The following is a 16,693-nucleotide window of genomic DNA, read 5'->3' on the forward strand; positions in this document are numbered from 1 at the left end:
AGTTGAAAATGTAAAAGTCTCAATTATTCTTCAAAACCGCAGGAAATAGAAAATAAAATGCGTAGTCACACAGAGCAACACGTGCGAGTCTCATTGAAGGGGGTAATTAAAATGCTTGTCTTTTTATGAAGATTGGAGCAAAATTAACTGTCAGTGGGACCTTCATATTCACAATTCTTCATTCCCGCGCTCGACAGTGCACAGCTGTCAGCACCTGATGATTTCTGTTTATTTGTGTTTACTTTGATTTGCATCAATATAATGGATTCGAAACATACAGAGGGACTGAAAAGTGATATTCCATTTGAATATTGAATAAGGCTAGAACCTGATTGTAAAGAGTTTGGGCTGTAATGTGAGCTGTGGGCTGAGTGGATCTCTGCCTTAGCTTAATCACACTTCAAATGTCCTGTCATTCATTACATCTGTGTTGAGTCAAACATTTAATCCAATTTATGTTGCATTGTTTACATGGATACTAATTTTGGACATTTCATTGATAATGAGAGAGGAGAATAGCTGTTTACATACTGTAATGGCACACTATTCCCTATATAGTGCACTATTCTATGGGACCTGGTCAAGAGTAGTGCACTTTATAGGGAGTAGCGTACCATTTTGGACATACTCTGTGATAGCTTGTGATATCATCCTATGAGCTGTTGGGTTTTCCCCCTTTGATCCCTCCGTCCTTCCCTCTCTTGAGGGTAATCATTGTGTGTTTTGAGGTTTGGTTGTTTACTTTTGTTATTTAGCCCTATCATGATGACATACTGTGTACAACCCATCCACTGACATCATCTCTCTTTAGCATCACAATCATTTGATTATGTCATGCAGTGTTGAGAGGAGGGCAGGGTGATTGGAGTATTATGTCACATGAACTTCAGCTGGCTTCTCATGCATGCTTTTACCTCGATCCATTGCATTGGGGTCAGCACTGTCACACAAAAGGCCATATTTGGACTGTCAGCTTGTATCACACAGCCCCTCACCTCACCTCTGCGGTCTGTGTCTGTGGCTAGGAATAGTGTGCGTGCTTGTGCCTGTGCATGCAAGTGGATGTGTGTGTGCTCTCTGCAATCCTCACGCGGTAGTGGCAGCCCTCATGATGATTCACATAACCCACGAATAAAGAAACAGCGAGAGAGAGAGAGAGCTACAGAGAGTGAGAGAGAGAAAGAGAATGAGAGAGAGAGAGAGTGAGAGAGAGAGGGATAGAGCGCAAGAGAGCGAGAGAGAGAGAAAGAGAGAGAAAGAGAGAGAGAGAAAGTCACATCCTGTAAAATCCCATTTTTTTCCCGCCAGTGGAGAGACGGTGGAGATGGGGCCTCTTTGATGAGATTTGCTCTCCTGCTCCTCTTTGATTATCTCTTATGCTGCGTGTTATGATGCTCCCCTAAGTGTCTTAGTTAAATTTCACTGGGATCACAGCAGCTGTTGCTAAAGTCCATGAGGCGAAGCCAAGCAGCTTTGGAGAGCCCATCACTGCCACTCTCTCTGCAGCCGACAAAAGATTTGGGCTGTAATCTATAGGGATTAGCTGAGGAAAAGTGAGGAAAATGCAAATCTAGAATGTTCATAAACAAGGATTTCTCAAACCCACCCAAGTTATGCTTTGAATGATAAGGAGCAGTGTCTGGGTCCCCCCCTCCCCCCCTCCCCCCAAGTGAAATATATACTGAACAAAAATATAAATGCCACATGAAAAGTGTTGATCCCATGTTTCATGAGCTGAAATAAAAGATCCCAGAAATTGTCCATACACACATCCCTGTTAGTGAGCATTTCTCCTTTGCCAAGGTAATACATCCACCTGACAGGTGTGGCATATCAAGAAGCTGATAAAACAGCATGATCATTACACAGGTGAACCTTGTGCTGGGGACAATAAAAGGCCACCCTAAAATGTGCAGTTTTGTCACACAAGTTGAGGGAGCATGCAATTGGGATGCTGACTGCAGGAATGTCCTCCAGTGCTGTTGCCAGAGAATTGAATGTTAATTTCTCCACTATAAGCCAACTCCAACGTCGTTTTAGAGAATTTGGCAGTACGTCCAACCGGCCTCACAACCGCAGACCAGTCATGTGAAATAAAAAGATTAGGGCCTAATGAATTTACTGTAACTCAGTAAAATTGTTGCATGTTGCGTTTATATTTTAGTTCAGTATAAGTGGATACCAATAGTCTCACCAATATTCTCACAATATCCATATGGTATAAAATAACAGGAATGAAAACACGCAAAGTGGACGATGTAATGGGTTTCACAGCAAGGCCAATTCTACCTGCAGGGGTTAAACGCTAGTAAGACATTAGCCGCCCCATGTATGATTCATAGTAATCTCCCCAAGCCAAGAAGTTTGATTAATACAGATAATTGCCAGGTTCGCTCTGAGGAGGAATACACCCCCCACAAGGCACTCCTCACTGTACTCTTCAGGATGAATCAATAGGAAGTAAATGTTTGTAGTTTGTTGTTGTTTTGTAGAGACTACAACAACTGCCATTGGTGAGAAGACTTGGTGAGAACATTGTGAAAGAAGACCTGTTACTATCTCCTTTTTCACCATGGAAACATAGACTAAGCAGGATTTTTGCCACTAAACTCTGGGGAGAGGGAGCTGCATAGGACTACAGTAGACAGCCAGACACAACTTTCTACAAGCTACCTGTCACTCCTAATAGGCAGCAATGAGAGGAGAAGGAGAAGGAGAGATGTTCGAATGAACCCACCTGTCTCAGACATTTCAAATGGATCACTTCAGCGATAGCTGAATATGTTATCACACCAAGAAGAGAATTCAACATGATGCAAATGAGAAGTAATTGTAGCAATGAAACCGCTCTATTCGGTGGTGAATTGTTAATCCCGGACAAAGGAAGATGACTTGTGGACAAAGGAAGATGACTTGTAGACAGGTGCTAGCTACCGGAGCCCCACCATAGGCTAGGACTGTGAGTAAGAGGCCCTGAGAACACAATAAAGAAAGCACTGAGTTACCCAGACCTCCTCTACCACTCTCCTTCCGCTGAACACTTACTGAACTGCCAGCAGCAGAGATCGACAGGCAGGCAATTTACTCCACAGTGTGGGGCACAATGCACAATATCTCACAATATTTCACAATGTCTGGGCCAAGGCTGCTCTGCTGTTGTCAAACCCAAAACACTGCAAAAGTTTTTATTAGCCTATTTTTTAACATCTCTTTTTGCTTGTTGTTACATGTACATTCTAGACTCATTGTACATACATGTCACTTCTCTCTTTCTTTTCTTCACAGTAGTTACTGTACATAGTAGGAATATAGTTACTTGACATACATCACATCCGGATAGACAGTACCCAAACACGTACGGTATACAGTGCCTTCAGAAAATATTCACACCCTTTGAGTTTTTCCACATTTTGTTGTGTTACAGCCTGAATTGAAAATGAATTAAATTGAGATTTGTTTTTATCACTGGCCTAAACATAATATCTCATAATTTCAGGAGGAATTATGTTTTTGAAATCTTTACAAATTAATAAAAATGAAAAGCTGAAATGTCTTGAGTCAATAAGTATTCAACCCCTTTTTTATGGCAAGCCTAAATAAGTTCAGGATGAAACATTTGCTTAACAAATTGCATAATACGTTCCATGGACTCTGTGTGCAATAATAGTGTTTAACATGATTTTTGAATGACTACCTCATATCTGTACCACACACACACACACAATTATCCCTCAGTCGAGCAGTGAATTTCAAACACAGATTCAACCACAAAGACCAGGGAGGTTTTCCAATGCCTCACAAAGAAGGGTAGATGGATAAAGTTATTCATTACACTTTGGATGGTGTATCAATACACCCAGTCGTTACAAAGATACAGGCGTCCTTCCTAACTCAGTTGCTGGAGAGGAAGGAAACCGCTCAGGGATTGCACCATGAGTCCAATGGTGACTTTAAAACAGTTACGAAGTTTAATGGCTGTGATAGCAGAAAACTGAGGATGGATCAACAACATTGTTGTTACTCCACAATACTAACCTAATTGACAGAGAGAAAAGAAGGAAGCCTGTACAGAATGAAAATATTCCAAAACATGCATCCTGTTTACAACAAGGCACTAAAGTAATACTGCAAAAAAATTGGCAAAGTAATTACCTTTTTGTCCTGAATACAAAGTGTTGCATTTGGGGCAAATCCAATACAACATATTACTGAGTACCACTCTCAATATGTTCAAGCATAGTGCTGGCTGCATCCTGTTATGGGTACGCTTGTAATTTTTAAGGGCTGGGGAGAATTTTCAGTATAAAAAAGAAGGGTACCTAAGCACAGGCAAAATCCTAGAGGAAAACCTGCTTCAGTCTGCTTTCCAACAGACACTTTTCAGCACGACAATAACCTAGAACACGAGGCTAAATCTACACTGGAGATGCTTACAAAGAAGTCAGTGAATGTTCCTGAGAGACAAAGTTACAGTTTTGACTTAAATCTAAATGACGATCTATGGCAAGACCTAAAAATGGTTGTCTAGCTATGATCAACAATCATTTTGAAAAGAATAATGTGCAAATGTTGCACAATCCAGGTGTGGAAAGCTGCAAAAGGTTCTTCTACAAAGTATTGACACAGGGGGGTGAGTACTTATGTAAATGAGATATTTCTGTATTTGCAAACATTTCTAAAAACATATTTTCACTTTGTCATTATGGAGTATTGTGTGTAGATGGGTGAGAAAAAAAGTATATTTAATACATTTTGAATAAAGGATGTAACACAATGTAACAAAATGTGGAATAAGTCAAGGGGTATGAATACTTTCTGAAGGCACTATATACAGTATATGCATATAGATAGATACCGCATCCATTTCATCCCAAAGGCAAAGTAAAATATTTGTATTGGATTTCCCTTTTTCCTCTTTGTTTTTTTTTTTACACTAGGGTTGTTGATCTATCACTGAGGCTGTTTAACACATAGGCCTATAGCACTGGGGAGGAAAGATACCGGTAGCACATATAGATTGTGTAAAAACATTATATACTTCTCGCATAGAGAAGTGCTTCCATAAGCCAGTTATCATATTGGCTCTATTGATACATTTCAGCTATAATCAGTTTAACCCTGTGTAAACCTGCCAGTTGCACGCTAGCAGAGTCAACAGATCCCGTTGACCAACACCTAACCCATTTGCTGGTGTGTATCTGAACAATATGTCCTTTGCATTAAAAAAAAGAGATTTATGGTTTAAATGGTGTTTAAAGATAGTGACACCAATTGTTACAGGATCGTATAGGCCTACTCCAGTAGAGAACCTAGACAGGCTATTGACCCTCTTACTGTATCAATCGTTTATCCTATCCTAGCTCCACATTCGATCGGTCAATATTTGTCGTACCAATTCACATCTGCTAGAAGGGCAGCTACAGTGTAACAGCATTGAAGTCACAATATACCCCAATCGCTAAAATTACATTGTATCAGATCAAACTCAAAACCCAACCTTGGTTTGACCATTTTAAAATTTGTGCGGCCCATCAAATAAAAAAAAGTTCGCCTCAGCCGTTTTTGCCTTCCCATAAATCCAAGACAAATGTTAAGTTCATATAGTCCAAGGTTCCGTATTGTATGAATACAAAGGATGAGTCCATCATGCAATAATAACAAATACAAAAAATATAAGATTGTAACGTGTAGTGCTGTGTAATGTTGCGTATCGGGGACTACCTCAGCGTGAGGTATCACTCATAGCCACATTGTTATCTTCGAATCCTTGAAGAACTACAAGACAAACATTCTGCTTCTCTGCTCGGAGCCTTTTGAAAGTGGGGTACAGGGCACGTTCTCTCCACTATTTCATGGAGAAATTGTTCATTAATGGAGAACGGACCGGGCCTTCCCTCCCCTCTGCCACCAAAATGATGAGCCCATCGAAAATCAATTGTATCCACCTGTTCGTCCGTTATCTTGAGATTAAGTTTCATGGAAACCTTGACTTTATTCTCAGTTGCCAGATAGTTTTCATTTTCATCCTCCTTTATTCCCATCATAACAATATTATTCTTCATACATCTGCACTTCAGATCAAGTAATTCTGCTTTCATTGTGTTATTATCATACCATAGCCTCTCCGTAGTGGCTTATAGGGAGTCCGCGGTCGTTTTCAATATCTTATTTTCAGCTCGTATTTCTTCCATTTTATTGCTGTAATCCATTCCTGATTTGAGGGCCTCAACCTCCTCCATTAACACAGGCAATAAATTCAGCTTTTTTCAAATGTTTGTTCATGCTTGTCAGCAATGCCCTATCTTCTGCTGACATTGTTGTAAAAACCTCTTCCATTGTTACATACAGATGTTTAGTTGGAGGCTTCCCTTAAATCCTGTTGAGGGCAGACGTTCCACTAGCTGAACGCCTAGCCAATATCCAATGGAACAGCGTGGCGCGAAATACAAAAACCTCGAAAATCCAATAATTTCAATTTCTCAAACACACAACTATTTTACACCATTTTAAAGATACACTTCTCCTTAATCCAACCACATTGTCTGATTTCAAAAAGGCTTTACAGCGAAAGCAAAACATTAGATTATGTTAGGAGAGTACATAGACCAAAATAACCACACAGCCATTTTCCAAGCAAGGACATGTGTCAATAAAACCCAAAACACAGCTAAATGAAGCACTAACCTTTGACGATCTTCATCAGATGACACTCCTAGGACATCATGTTACACAATACATGTGTGTTTTGTTCGATCAAGTTCATATTTATATCCAAAAACAGCATTTTACATTGGCGCGTGATGTTCAGAAAATGGATGCCCACCAAAAACGTCCGGTGAATTTACAAAAATACTCATCATAAACGTTGACAAAATACATAACAATTATTTTAAGAATTATAGATACAGAACTCCTTTATGTAACCGCTGTGTCAGATTTTAAAATAGCTTTACGGAGAAAGCACATTTTTCAATATTCTGGGTATACAGACACCCGCCAAGTTCGCGGCAACCTAAACTCAGAATTAGTATTAGAAATATACTCTTACCTTTGCTGATCTTTGTCAGAATGCACTCCCAGGACTGCTACTTCCACAAGAAATGTTGTTTTTGTTCTAAATAATCCATAGTTATGTCCAAATACCTCCATTTTGTTAGTGCGTTCAGGTCACTGTCCAAAGGCTTGCGCAATTCGAGACACAAAAAGTCAAAATGTTCCATTACCGTACTTAGAAGCATGTCAAACGCTGTTTAAAATCAATCTTTATGGTATTTTTAACGTAGAAATGTGATAATATTCAAACCGGACAATAGCGTATTCATTCAAGGAGAAAAAGAAAAAAACAGCGTGCTCGCATGACCGCGCATATACAATCCCTTTGTTGCCAGGCAGTCCACTCAGAAACTGAGCTCCTATTATCTGCCCAGTGACAGGAGAATGCTCAAACCACTTTCTGAAGGCTTTAGACAGCCAATGGAAGCCTTAGAAAGTGCAACGTAACCCCACAGATACTGTAGTTTCGAAAGGGACTAGAAAGAAGAACTACAATTCTCAGATCCTACACTTCCTGGTTGACTTTTTCTCAGGTTTTTGCCTGCCATATGAGTTCTGTTATACTCACAGACACCATTCAAACAGTTTTAGAAACTTCAGAGTGTTTTCCATCCAAATCTACTAATAATATGCATATTCTCGTTTATGGGAAGAGTAGTAACCAGTTTAAATCAGGTACGTTTTTTCATCCGGCCGTGAAAATACTGCCCCCTAGCCACATCAGGTTATTAAGTTTTGCTCAAGGAGAGGACAGATCTTGTTCGCTTTGATGTGTATGATTGTTGTTCGAGAAATAGTTTCAGGTTCACTATATATGTTTTTAGTTATCAGCTAATCCTCAATTTTACGTTTAATTCATGGGACAAGCTGTGCCTACCACGTTACCACTTGCCACATAATTTCACTCCCTGGTCTTTGTGGTTGAATCTCAAAGCAGCGTGTTTGTTGTGTGTGCGTTTATCTAAATGACTGTCCTTGTCAGCATGTCGAGAATTCATTATTTGTGTATTCTAGTCATGGGTTTCAAATATGCCACTTAACACTGGAACCACCACGGGCTAGCAATCACAGTGGAAATATAAAATTTAGTCAAATGATGCTATTGAGAGATGGAATCTGAGTAAAAAGTGCAATGGATGCTGTGGGCCATAATTATGCGATATGTTTGATGTACTCAGAGGGCTCTGCAGGACGTTAGAGGGGTTTCCGAGTTCATAGTCAGTGGGTTTTCCGAGTCCAGTTAGTCTAACCCCACTCACCCTCCTCCTCTCCTCAGATATCCGTGGCCTACAGAGTTTCCTGGATCAGACATCTCGGCAGGGGCTGGACGTATCTCTACAGAGAGTGGACAGGAACATCAGTAAAGTCTTCTCGAACCTCTTCAACACCATGAGGACAGAGGAGCTCAACCGTTACAGGGACACGCTGAGACGGGCCATCCTACTGCTCAGCCCCCGAGGAGCAGAGGCCTTCATCCAACAGGTAAGTGAGAGAATTTAGGCCTAGGTATAACCACACGTACATACTCGTGGGTGCACTTGAACGCACACAAATCCAGGCTGCGTCACGTCCGGCCGTGTTTGGGAGTCCCATAGGGTGCCGCACAATTGTCCCAGCGTCGTTCATGTTTGGCCGGGGTAGGCCGTCATTTTAAATATGAATTTGTTCTTAACTGATTTGCGTAGTTAAATAAAGGTTACATTTTAAAAAAGAAGAAAAAAAAGGTGTGAGCACACATTTGCACACACACACACACACACACACACACACACACACACACACACACACACACACACACACACGTGTGAGCACACATACAGTACACACATGTCCTTTACATGTCTGTGCACACAAACAGAAACACCCCCAGACATAGCCTATCCTAGCCAATACTTATCAGACAAAGTGTTGACCTCCATGAGACATTGTCAATCAATGAATCAAACAATCATATGTATTTCCTGAATCCCTTTTTACAACAGCAGTTGTCACAAAGTGCTATACAGATAACCAGCCTAAAACCCAGAAGAGCAAGCAATGCAGATTCAGAAGCACAGTGGCTAGGAAAAACTCCCTACAGTGGCAGGAATCTACTGTAAGAAGAAACCTAGAGACGAGCCAGGCTCCGAGGGTTGGCCAGTCCTCTTCTGGCTGTAGGTTAAATGAGTTCATGGCCATTTAGGCCAGATGGTTCTTCAAGACGATTGTGATCATCCTGATATTCCCTCTCTAGAAATCCCCCCTGGTCAACATACGGTTTGGGGGCATTGTCTATCATTAGACATTACACATGCCTCCTAATAGCTCAGTCTGTCAGTTGTCCCGGGAGATGTCTTGGGACTCAGGCTCAGCACCGCAGAGCAGAGCAGACGGCCCGTCCACAACTAACAGGCAGAGTGGAGAAGGAACACCGTTCTCATGCATATGGATGAGTCAGTTCTCCGAGCCTCAGCCCAGGCAGGCTGTATATTTTTAGAAGTTTTAATTTTAGCAGGCAATGAGAGAAGAAGGTGTAACCATGGCACCTCTGACTGGGCAGCTGCATTCTCTTTGGAATGTCAGTCAAACTGGGCGCCGGTGGCAGCTACCTGCTTTAATCTTTAATGCCTCGTCATACTCCGACTCCCATTGCTACTCTGCCTCGGGAAATGTTTGTGAATATTTGAATTAGCTGTACTGCTTTGTAAACCAGACACGCTGTTCCATACTGTAAAATAACACTGCCTGTCTGTCTGGATGGAGTCTGGTGTTCTTACATCTATTCTGTCCAGCCTCCAGAAAGACAGACAGACAGACAGACAGACAGACAGACAGACAGACAGACAGACTGTCTATTGGTTGGAGGGGAGATTTGGACTTGTTTATTAGTGACGAGTGTTGAGTGCTGCACCACTGGCATTGCCCTGGATCGACAAGTGATTTTCACTTCAACTTCCCACATGAAAAAATACTACAGATTACTATAGAATACTACAGTACTTACTGTAGTATATTGTAGAATATTACACTACACACTGTAGTATCCCTCAATACTACAGTATTATCCACACACAAAAAACACTCTCGGAAATACTACAATATTCTCCGCAAAAACACTACACTTTTTTAACATTTCCGCCATATCGCAATTTGTGCCACCCATACTGTACATGACAAACTTACATGCCAAGTATATACCATATTGTGTTCCTACAAGTAATAAAGAAAAGAGAAGCGCTGAACTATCCATTTCAGACCCCAGTCCTCATTACCTACAGGTTATGGAAAATGTGCTCTTTTAGAATTTCTCCAGTAGGTTTCATGAAGGAGAAAGCCTCCATTTCTACAGTATGTCAAAGATAATAAAACACAAACACTATACTGTGGTAAATACTACAGTAATGTCCATAAAAACAGTACAGTAAATACGACAATATATTACAGTCCGCAAAAACACTACAGGAAATATTTCTGTGTACTACAATCCACAAAAACACTACATTAATTACCATGGTATGTACTACAGCTTTATTTTAGTACAGTATTTATACTATGGGTAAATCTAAATATTAATACTAAATACTACAGTATTCAGTGTCATTTTTTTTCTGACTACAGTGAATACTACAGTATTTATACCATAGTATACCATAGTATTATTTCATGTAGGCTGCTTAGAGTGTTAAGGCCTCTTGCTCCTCTCTGATCCCTAAGGTGTGTAGGTCATGCTGTAGTTACTAAGACAGTTCTGTTGGCCAAGTGTGTTATTGAGAGTTATTTCCTTTTTCTTCTACTGTGGCCTTTTGGGGAAGTATAGCCGGGGTGCTGGTGGGCGAGATGTAGTCGGTTGGCCGTCTGAGGAATAAAATGACGCAGCAGCCTGTCTTGTTGTAGCTGTCAGAGATGACAGGTGAGCACTCTCACTTGAGTAGACATGAGACAAAATTCAAGGTACTTTGCAAAGAGATATTCTGGCAGTTTCTTTCTGCAATCCCACACTGCTGCCGCCTGACTTCAAGTGGCTGTTGGGCAGTTGGACGTTTAGTATAAGGACAAGTAACACCCTGAAGGTCTGATCCTGCAGTAGCTCTGTCCGAGAATGTGTGGTCATTGATGGAAAGAGAATATAAAGGCACATCCGTACCACAGGAGCACACACACACCCACTATGATGACACCACAGCTTGTCTCTATCTCAGTCTCAGTCTCAGTCTCAGTCTCGGTCTCTTCACAAGTCCCTGGTTCAGTGTGGTGTGGATATCTCCAGATAATGGATGCCTTTATGTAATTTATATGACACGTCGTGATACGCTTGTTCAAGGAAATCGTTGACTTTTTATTTCATTTTGATTGAGGACAGCACACGGAACATTATGTTTGATTTAGAGGTTGTATCTCACAAATAATAATAGAAATGATAAAGCGTTTTGTCAGCAAGCACTAAAAAATTGCCTTGGTGTTCAGCACTACTGAGTGGAAATCTATGTGTACACGTGACGGGGTGGTGAGCCACTGTGTACAGGAATAGCCAGGTGTCTGCTTTGATGATTGATTCTGTTTTCCATGTCTGGGCTGTTTTGTTCCCTCGTGTGACTATGGCAAATGAGCACTAACCGACAGGCTAGGGTAAGAAGACATGGCTCACCCGCCATGTTTGTGGTCCTGTATGGCTCAGTTGGTAGAGCATGGTGCTTGCAACACCAGGATTGTGGGTTTGATTCCTGGAGCCACCTATATGTTACAATTGTTTGACATAGTAAAAGCACAAGGTGAATTGCCTCTTTAAGAACATGAATGCGTTATGAGTCTTTTTGAGATGTGACAAGGAAATGTTTTTTCGCTTTCAAGCGTAAATGTGCCATTCACATCCACTTGTGATTCAATAAACTATGATTCCAGACTCCACGCTCATGCTTAGTAGCCATTTTGTAAGCTGTCCATAGCCTAGGTTCCAGGACACAGGGAATGCACATATGAGAGCAGTGTCTCACACAGACTACCTTGCTGAGTCTCTGATTAAAGCTAGAGTGGCTGAAAGGAGATATGTGTGATCTTTCTTCCCTTTTCCAAACAATATGGCTGTGGTTGAATATGAGAGCGAGAGAGAGAGAGAGAGAGTATGCGAGAGAGAGTATGCGAGAGAGAGATAGAGGGGAGGCTGGTGCAGAGGTAATCCACACGGTGCTGTGAAATTTGTGGCACTCTTTTATCTCCTGCGCCTTTGCTATCTCTTTTTGTGAGTGGTAAATGCTGTGACTAAATGCAGACAGCGTCTGTTAAAGGCACAGCAAGAACCATGGCACTGCCCCTTTAGGTACCCAGGACCCCCGCTGTGTCTCCCTTCAGTCAAGATTCAGGCTGCTCCCACGCCCACGCACACACACCAAAGTCACACACTCAGGCTTTCAGTTCTAACACTCGGTGAAGAGTCTTCAGCAACTATGCTATACAGGAGAGGAAGCCCTGCTGCTCCTAGAAAACATACCAGAGCATACCTTTGTCAGGAAGAACGAGTGATGTCCACAGAAGAGAAGGATTGATGCAGTGATTAACCGAATGCCTGCAATCGTCTCCTTTCAATCAGCGGCTTCTCCTCAGTTGTTAGTGTTCACACCCAGTTTCCATTTTGCCTCGTTCAGTTGTTTTTCTTTCCTTCCCGCTCCAGAGGAGAGGAGGTCAACATTGAACATGTTCACTTACTTTAAACAATGATGAAAAGGACTAGGTGACTTTAATCATTTGGCGCTGAAATATTCATGTTTCCTCTCTGCTAGCTGCTGGATGTGGTAGCTAGTGGATGCTGTTTTGGCATCTCTGATGTGGGAGTGCGCTCTCTCTTCAGACACGCTGCAATCCCAAGTAGAACGACAGCCATATGTGGTCAGTAAGAGATGGCGGTCTACTAATGTCCTCGGGTGTTAAAGAGCTCGGTGTGGTTTCCTGTACAGAGCTTTACAGAACTTGTAATCTAGTCTTTTTCTCGAGCCAAAGCAATGGTACATGACAATCCGCGTCTGTGCGTCGATCTTCAATAGAGACGTCCGAGGTTGTTTGAGAGACGTTCTATCGGTAGAACTGGCAAGGATATGGGCTTACACAATTTACTGGCTGCGGAGAAAAGTACTCACGCACCACGACCTATCTCACCTTCAGAGCTGTTACACAGCTGTTGTTTTAGGGCCCAAGTTGAGGATGGAGGGATAGGTGGGTGGATGGAAAGTTAATAGAAGGATGGAAGGCACGATAAGGATGGGTAAACCCCTTGCTAAACACACATTCTAGTGCAGTTCCACCAGTACAACGCTGTGTTTTCGCTCCTGTCTCTCTTCTCGGTCCCCTGTCTCTCCTGCGGAGTCTGTGAATTTCACCTAACATTCACACTGTGCAGATGCTCAGCTCACCGCAGTGCTGCCTCCAGACTTACCAAGGCCTCAGATTGTGAAGTGACACCGCTTTTAATTTATTCCCAACAACGCTGTTCCCTTGTAGGGCCCTGCCAGACCTCAGTCACTGAAGGCGTACGTCCCTATTGCCTATATAGTGCACTACTTTTGGGCAGAGCCCTATAGGCTCTGGGAAGAGGGTGCCATTTGGGACACTGTCAGGGTGTTCCATCAATCCTCATTCTGCCAGTCTTCCTCCTCTTTTTCCCCGTGTTTTTTCTGCCCGCTGAGGTGAGAGGGAGGCTGGGCCGGGCTGGGGCTGTCGTGGCTAGGGAAGACAGATTGAGTGGCATTGCCCATCAGGCAGCCAGGAGATGACGGATGACACGTGGTGGGCAAGGTTCCACCTCCTGAGGAGGGGGGTGAGGAGCATGTGGAGAGCTGTGTATGTGGGTGAGGGAGGGGAGGTTCTGTGTGTGTGGGTGGAGGGACAGTGCGTGCGTGTGTGTGTTTGTGTGCACGGTAAATGACAGAATGCCAGGTTTCTCATTAGCCAACCCAGCAGCAGGAGGAGAGAGAACAGGGGTTGGGGTGAGAGAGGTATTTTTTTGAAGCATGGGGAGTGATTAAAGGAAGGTCAGAGAGCTGTGGCACACACACGGACACTCATACACAGGTCCCGTGTGGCTCAGTTGGTAGAGCATGGTGTTTGCAACGCCAAGGTTGTGGGTTTGATTCCCACGGGGGACCACTACGGAAGAAAAATAAAATACTTTTTTTTTTTTTTTTTTATGTAGGAAATGTATGCATTCACTACTGTAAGTCACTCTAGATAAGAGTGTCTGCTAAATGACTAAAATGTAAAACATTTAATGCACGCAGTCGGGCTCAAACGTGTGTGCACACACACACACAATCAAACAACTCACAAGGATTTGCTTTTTTTTTTGTACACTACACCTTTTTTTCAAGCGAGGTCATTCATTCTGGCTAGACTTAATTTGGGTATAGAGGCTGAAGTTTGGTGATAAAAGTCCATTTCAGGCCAGTTGCATCACAAATTCTTCTTATACAAATTTGTATTTCTTGGTCAAGACACCTTGGGCCTGTGTGCAATTGACCAAAAGTCCCCAGTGGGATTCAAGCATTTAAGTTCGATTTCCAAAATATTGACAGAACTCTATGATTGCCATTCATTTTTGGTTTGTCAAAAGTTTGAGATATTTGCCAGTCTTGAACAACACAGTGACTACAGCAGCCCTGTATCCCAGCAACCCTGAATATATATCAAGACAGGCTTCTCTGCACTTAGCCTTTTTAAGTAAGGGGTAATGTTCTGCAATCAGAAAATAGGCTATCCGGGGGCTACATTTGGAGAAGAGATCAACTTATTGCATTTCAAGTACCATGAACATCTATCACCGACATGAAATGATGCTCTCTCTGTAATAAAGTATTTATAGTTGTACCTTACTGAATGTAGTGTATATTGACTTCAGGCTTGCGCTATCTTTCCAAGAAGTTGTGATGGTAATGGGAGATACTTGTCTCATTGCTGTTGTACGTAAATTAAGAAACATTTTGTTTGGAACACAAGTACACAATTATGTACAGGACATACAGTCCATATGTTAATTGTATTTATATAACGGGTGGGTCTAATCCTGAATGCTGATTGGTTAAAACCGCATTCCAGCCGGTGTCTATTCCACAAGTTATCACTGGTTAATTCTATGACATTACTCTGTTCCATCTGACTGTGCAATCCACTGTCTCATCAGCCCAGCCAGGCACTTTATAAACTTGATCTCCACTATAAAAAGCATCTAGACATTATCTCACATTTCTTTTAGACTAACATTTCGTTTTCACCAGCGGAGATTTGTATAAACCTTGTTGTCTGTCTCTCCGACATCTGCAACATTGTTTCAATATTCAAATTTGATCTCAAGCTGTCCTATAGAAATTAACGTGTCGGGAGTCGGGACGAGACAAACAGGCAGGCAGCGTTTCTCAACAAGTCGAAATCATGAATCAGCTGGCATCATTTTTATGGATATATACAAAGAAATGTCAATTGAAAAAAGGTCAAACAAAACGAAAGGCAGCTAGTTTGCAGTGTTTCCAGCTTCAGTTTGAAGTGATTGTGTTAGCTGTGTTGTTGGCTAGCTGCTCTGAACAACAGTGTCCTGACGGGTGAGCTCATTTTCTATGCCAAGTGAAATCGCTCCCCATTTGCTCATTGTTATGGATGTATAGAAAAGTCTCTAGAAAACAGCTTAAACAAATGCAAATGCAGCTACTTTGTTGTTATTCTGGCTGCACTTTTTGACGTGACATTTAGTTAGCTAGCACCCGAACCGATGGAAAGACCGACCAGCTGGCTTGGGTAGCAACCGTAGATTTGTGTCGGGACTATATCTTGTGGAGGGATGAAAAGGTATAAATAAATGAATAAAAAAAAGTTGTTGATGAACATGTCATTATTTGAATATGTTAGTAACCCGTTGTATAAAAGTGATAATGCCCTCAAAGTCGGTGTTTGGAGGATGTATTGGCATGGTTTGCCATCCCTCGACTTTGTCTCGGGCCTAACAACACCCGTGCCAATATATCCTCGAAACACCAGCTTCTCTGCATTATCAGTTAAATAAATCACACTTCAGATCTACATAGAAGTATTACAGATGACTTGCCCTTTTTTAACATGAATCCCAGCCAAGCCAACTACCATCATCTCAGCTCTCTCTCTCTCTCTCTCTCTTTCTCTCTCCGTCTCTCTCAGTCCCTCTCCTCATCCTCTCTCTTCCTCTCTCCTCCTTTCCCTCACACATGTCCTGCCTCATTACTTATGCTGTCCTACTGTGCCAGCAAGGACTTATTTGATGGGAGACAAATCCCGTGATTAACAATGATTAAGAGCATCGTGCAGGGGGGATGAAACTTGGAGAAACACCCTGTCTTCAAGAATCCTCTAATCCCGCTCTGTTTACAAAGTGTCATGTGTCCAAGCCCGGTCCTTATACCTGCTTCTAATGAGTCCTGCTCAAATGTGATTTACTTTATGGCTCGTACACTGCAGGATAGTGCTGTGATGGTTTACTGAGCTGAATGGTGATTGTAAGCAGATTTGTATGCCATTTACCTTGGCACAGATATGAAATGGATGTGCTGTTTGAGACTGTATCATTCGTCACACGCGGAGATACGTGATCTGCTGTGCTGCTACTGATAAAATACATTGTTGTTCTATCACTCACAGGCCTGACAAGTCTAAT

General features: G+C 42.1%; 1 protein-coding gene and 1 non-coding gene across 3 annotated transcripts in view; both read left to right on the forward strand.

The window, feature by feature from the left end:
• LOC106589364 (glutamate receptor ionotropic, delta-1) overlaps positions 1-16,693 on the forward strand; it is a 453,450-nt gene that overhangs the window by 270,725 nt on the left and 166,032 nt on the right. For both annotated transcript variants that reach the window (XM_014179241.2, XM_014179240.2), the window contains exon 4: positions 8,330-8,535. In XM_014179241.2, coding sequence (XP_014034716.1) covers positions 8,330-8,535 — 206 coding nt within the window. The remainder of the gene's footprint in view (positions 1-8,329; positions 8,536-16,693) is intronic.
• Positions 10,319-10,371, forward strand: LOC123731487 (U7 small nuclear RNA). The gene has a single exon (XR_006762640.1). It is a non-coding gene; the product is annotated as a U7 small nuclear RNA (small nuclear RNA).

Source organism: Salmo salar, chromosome ssa28, assembly GCF_905237065.1.
Source record: "Salmo salar chromosome ssa28, Ssal_v3.1, whole genome shotgun sequence".
Taxonomy (NCBI): Eukaryota; Metazoa; Chordata; class Actinopteri; order Salmoniformes; family Salmonidae; genus Salmo; species Salmo salar.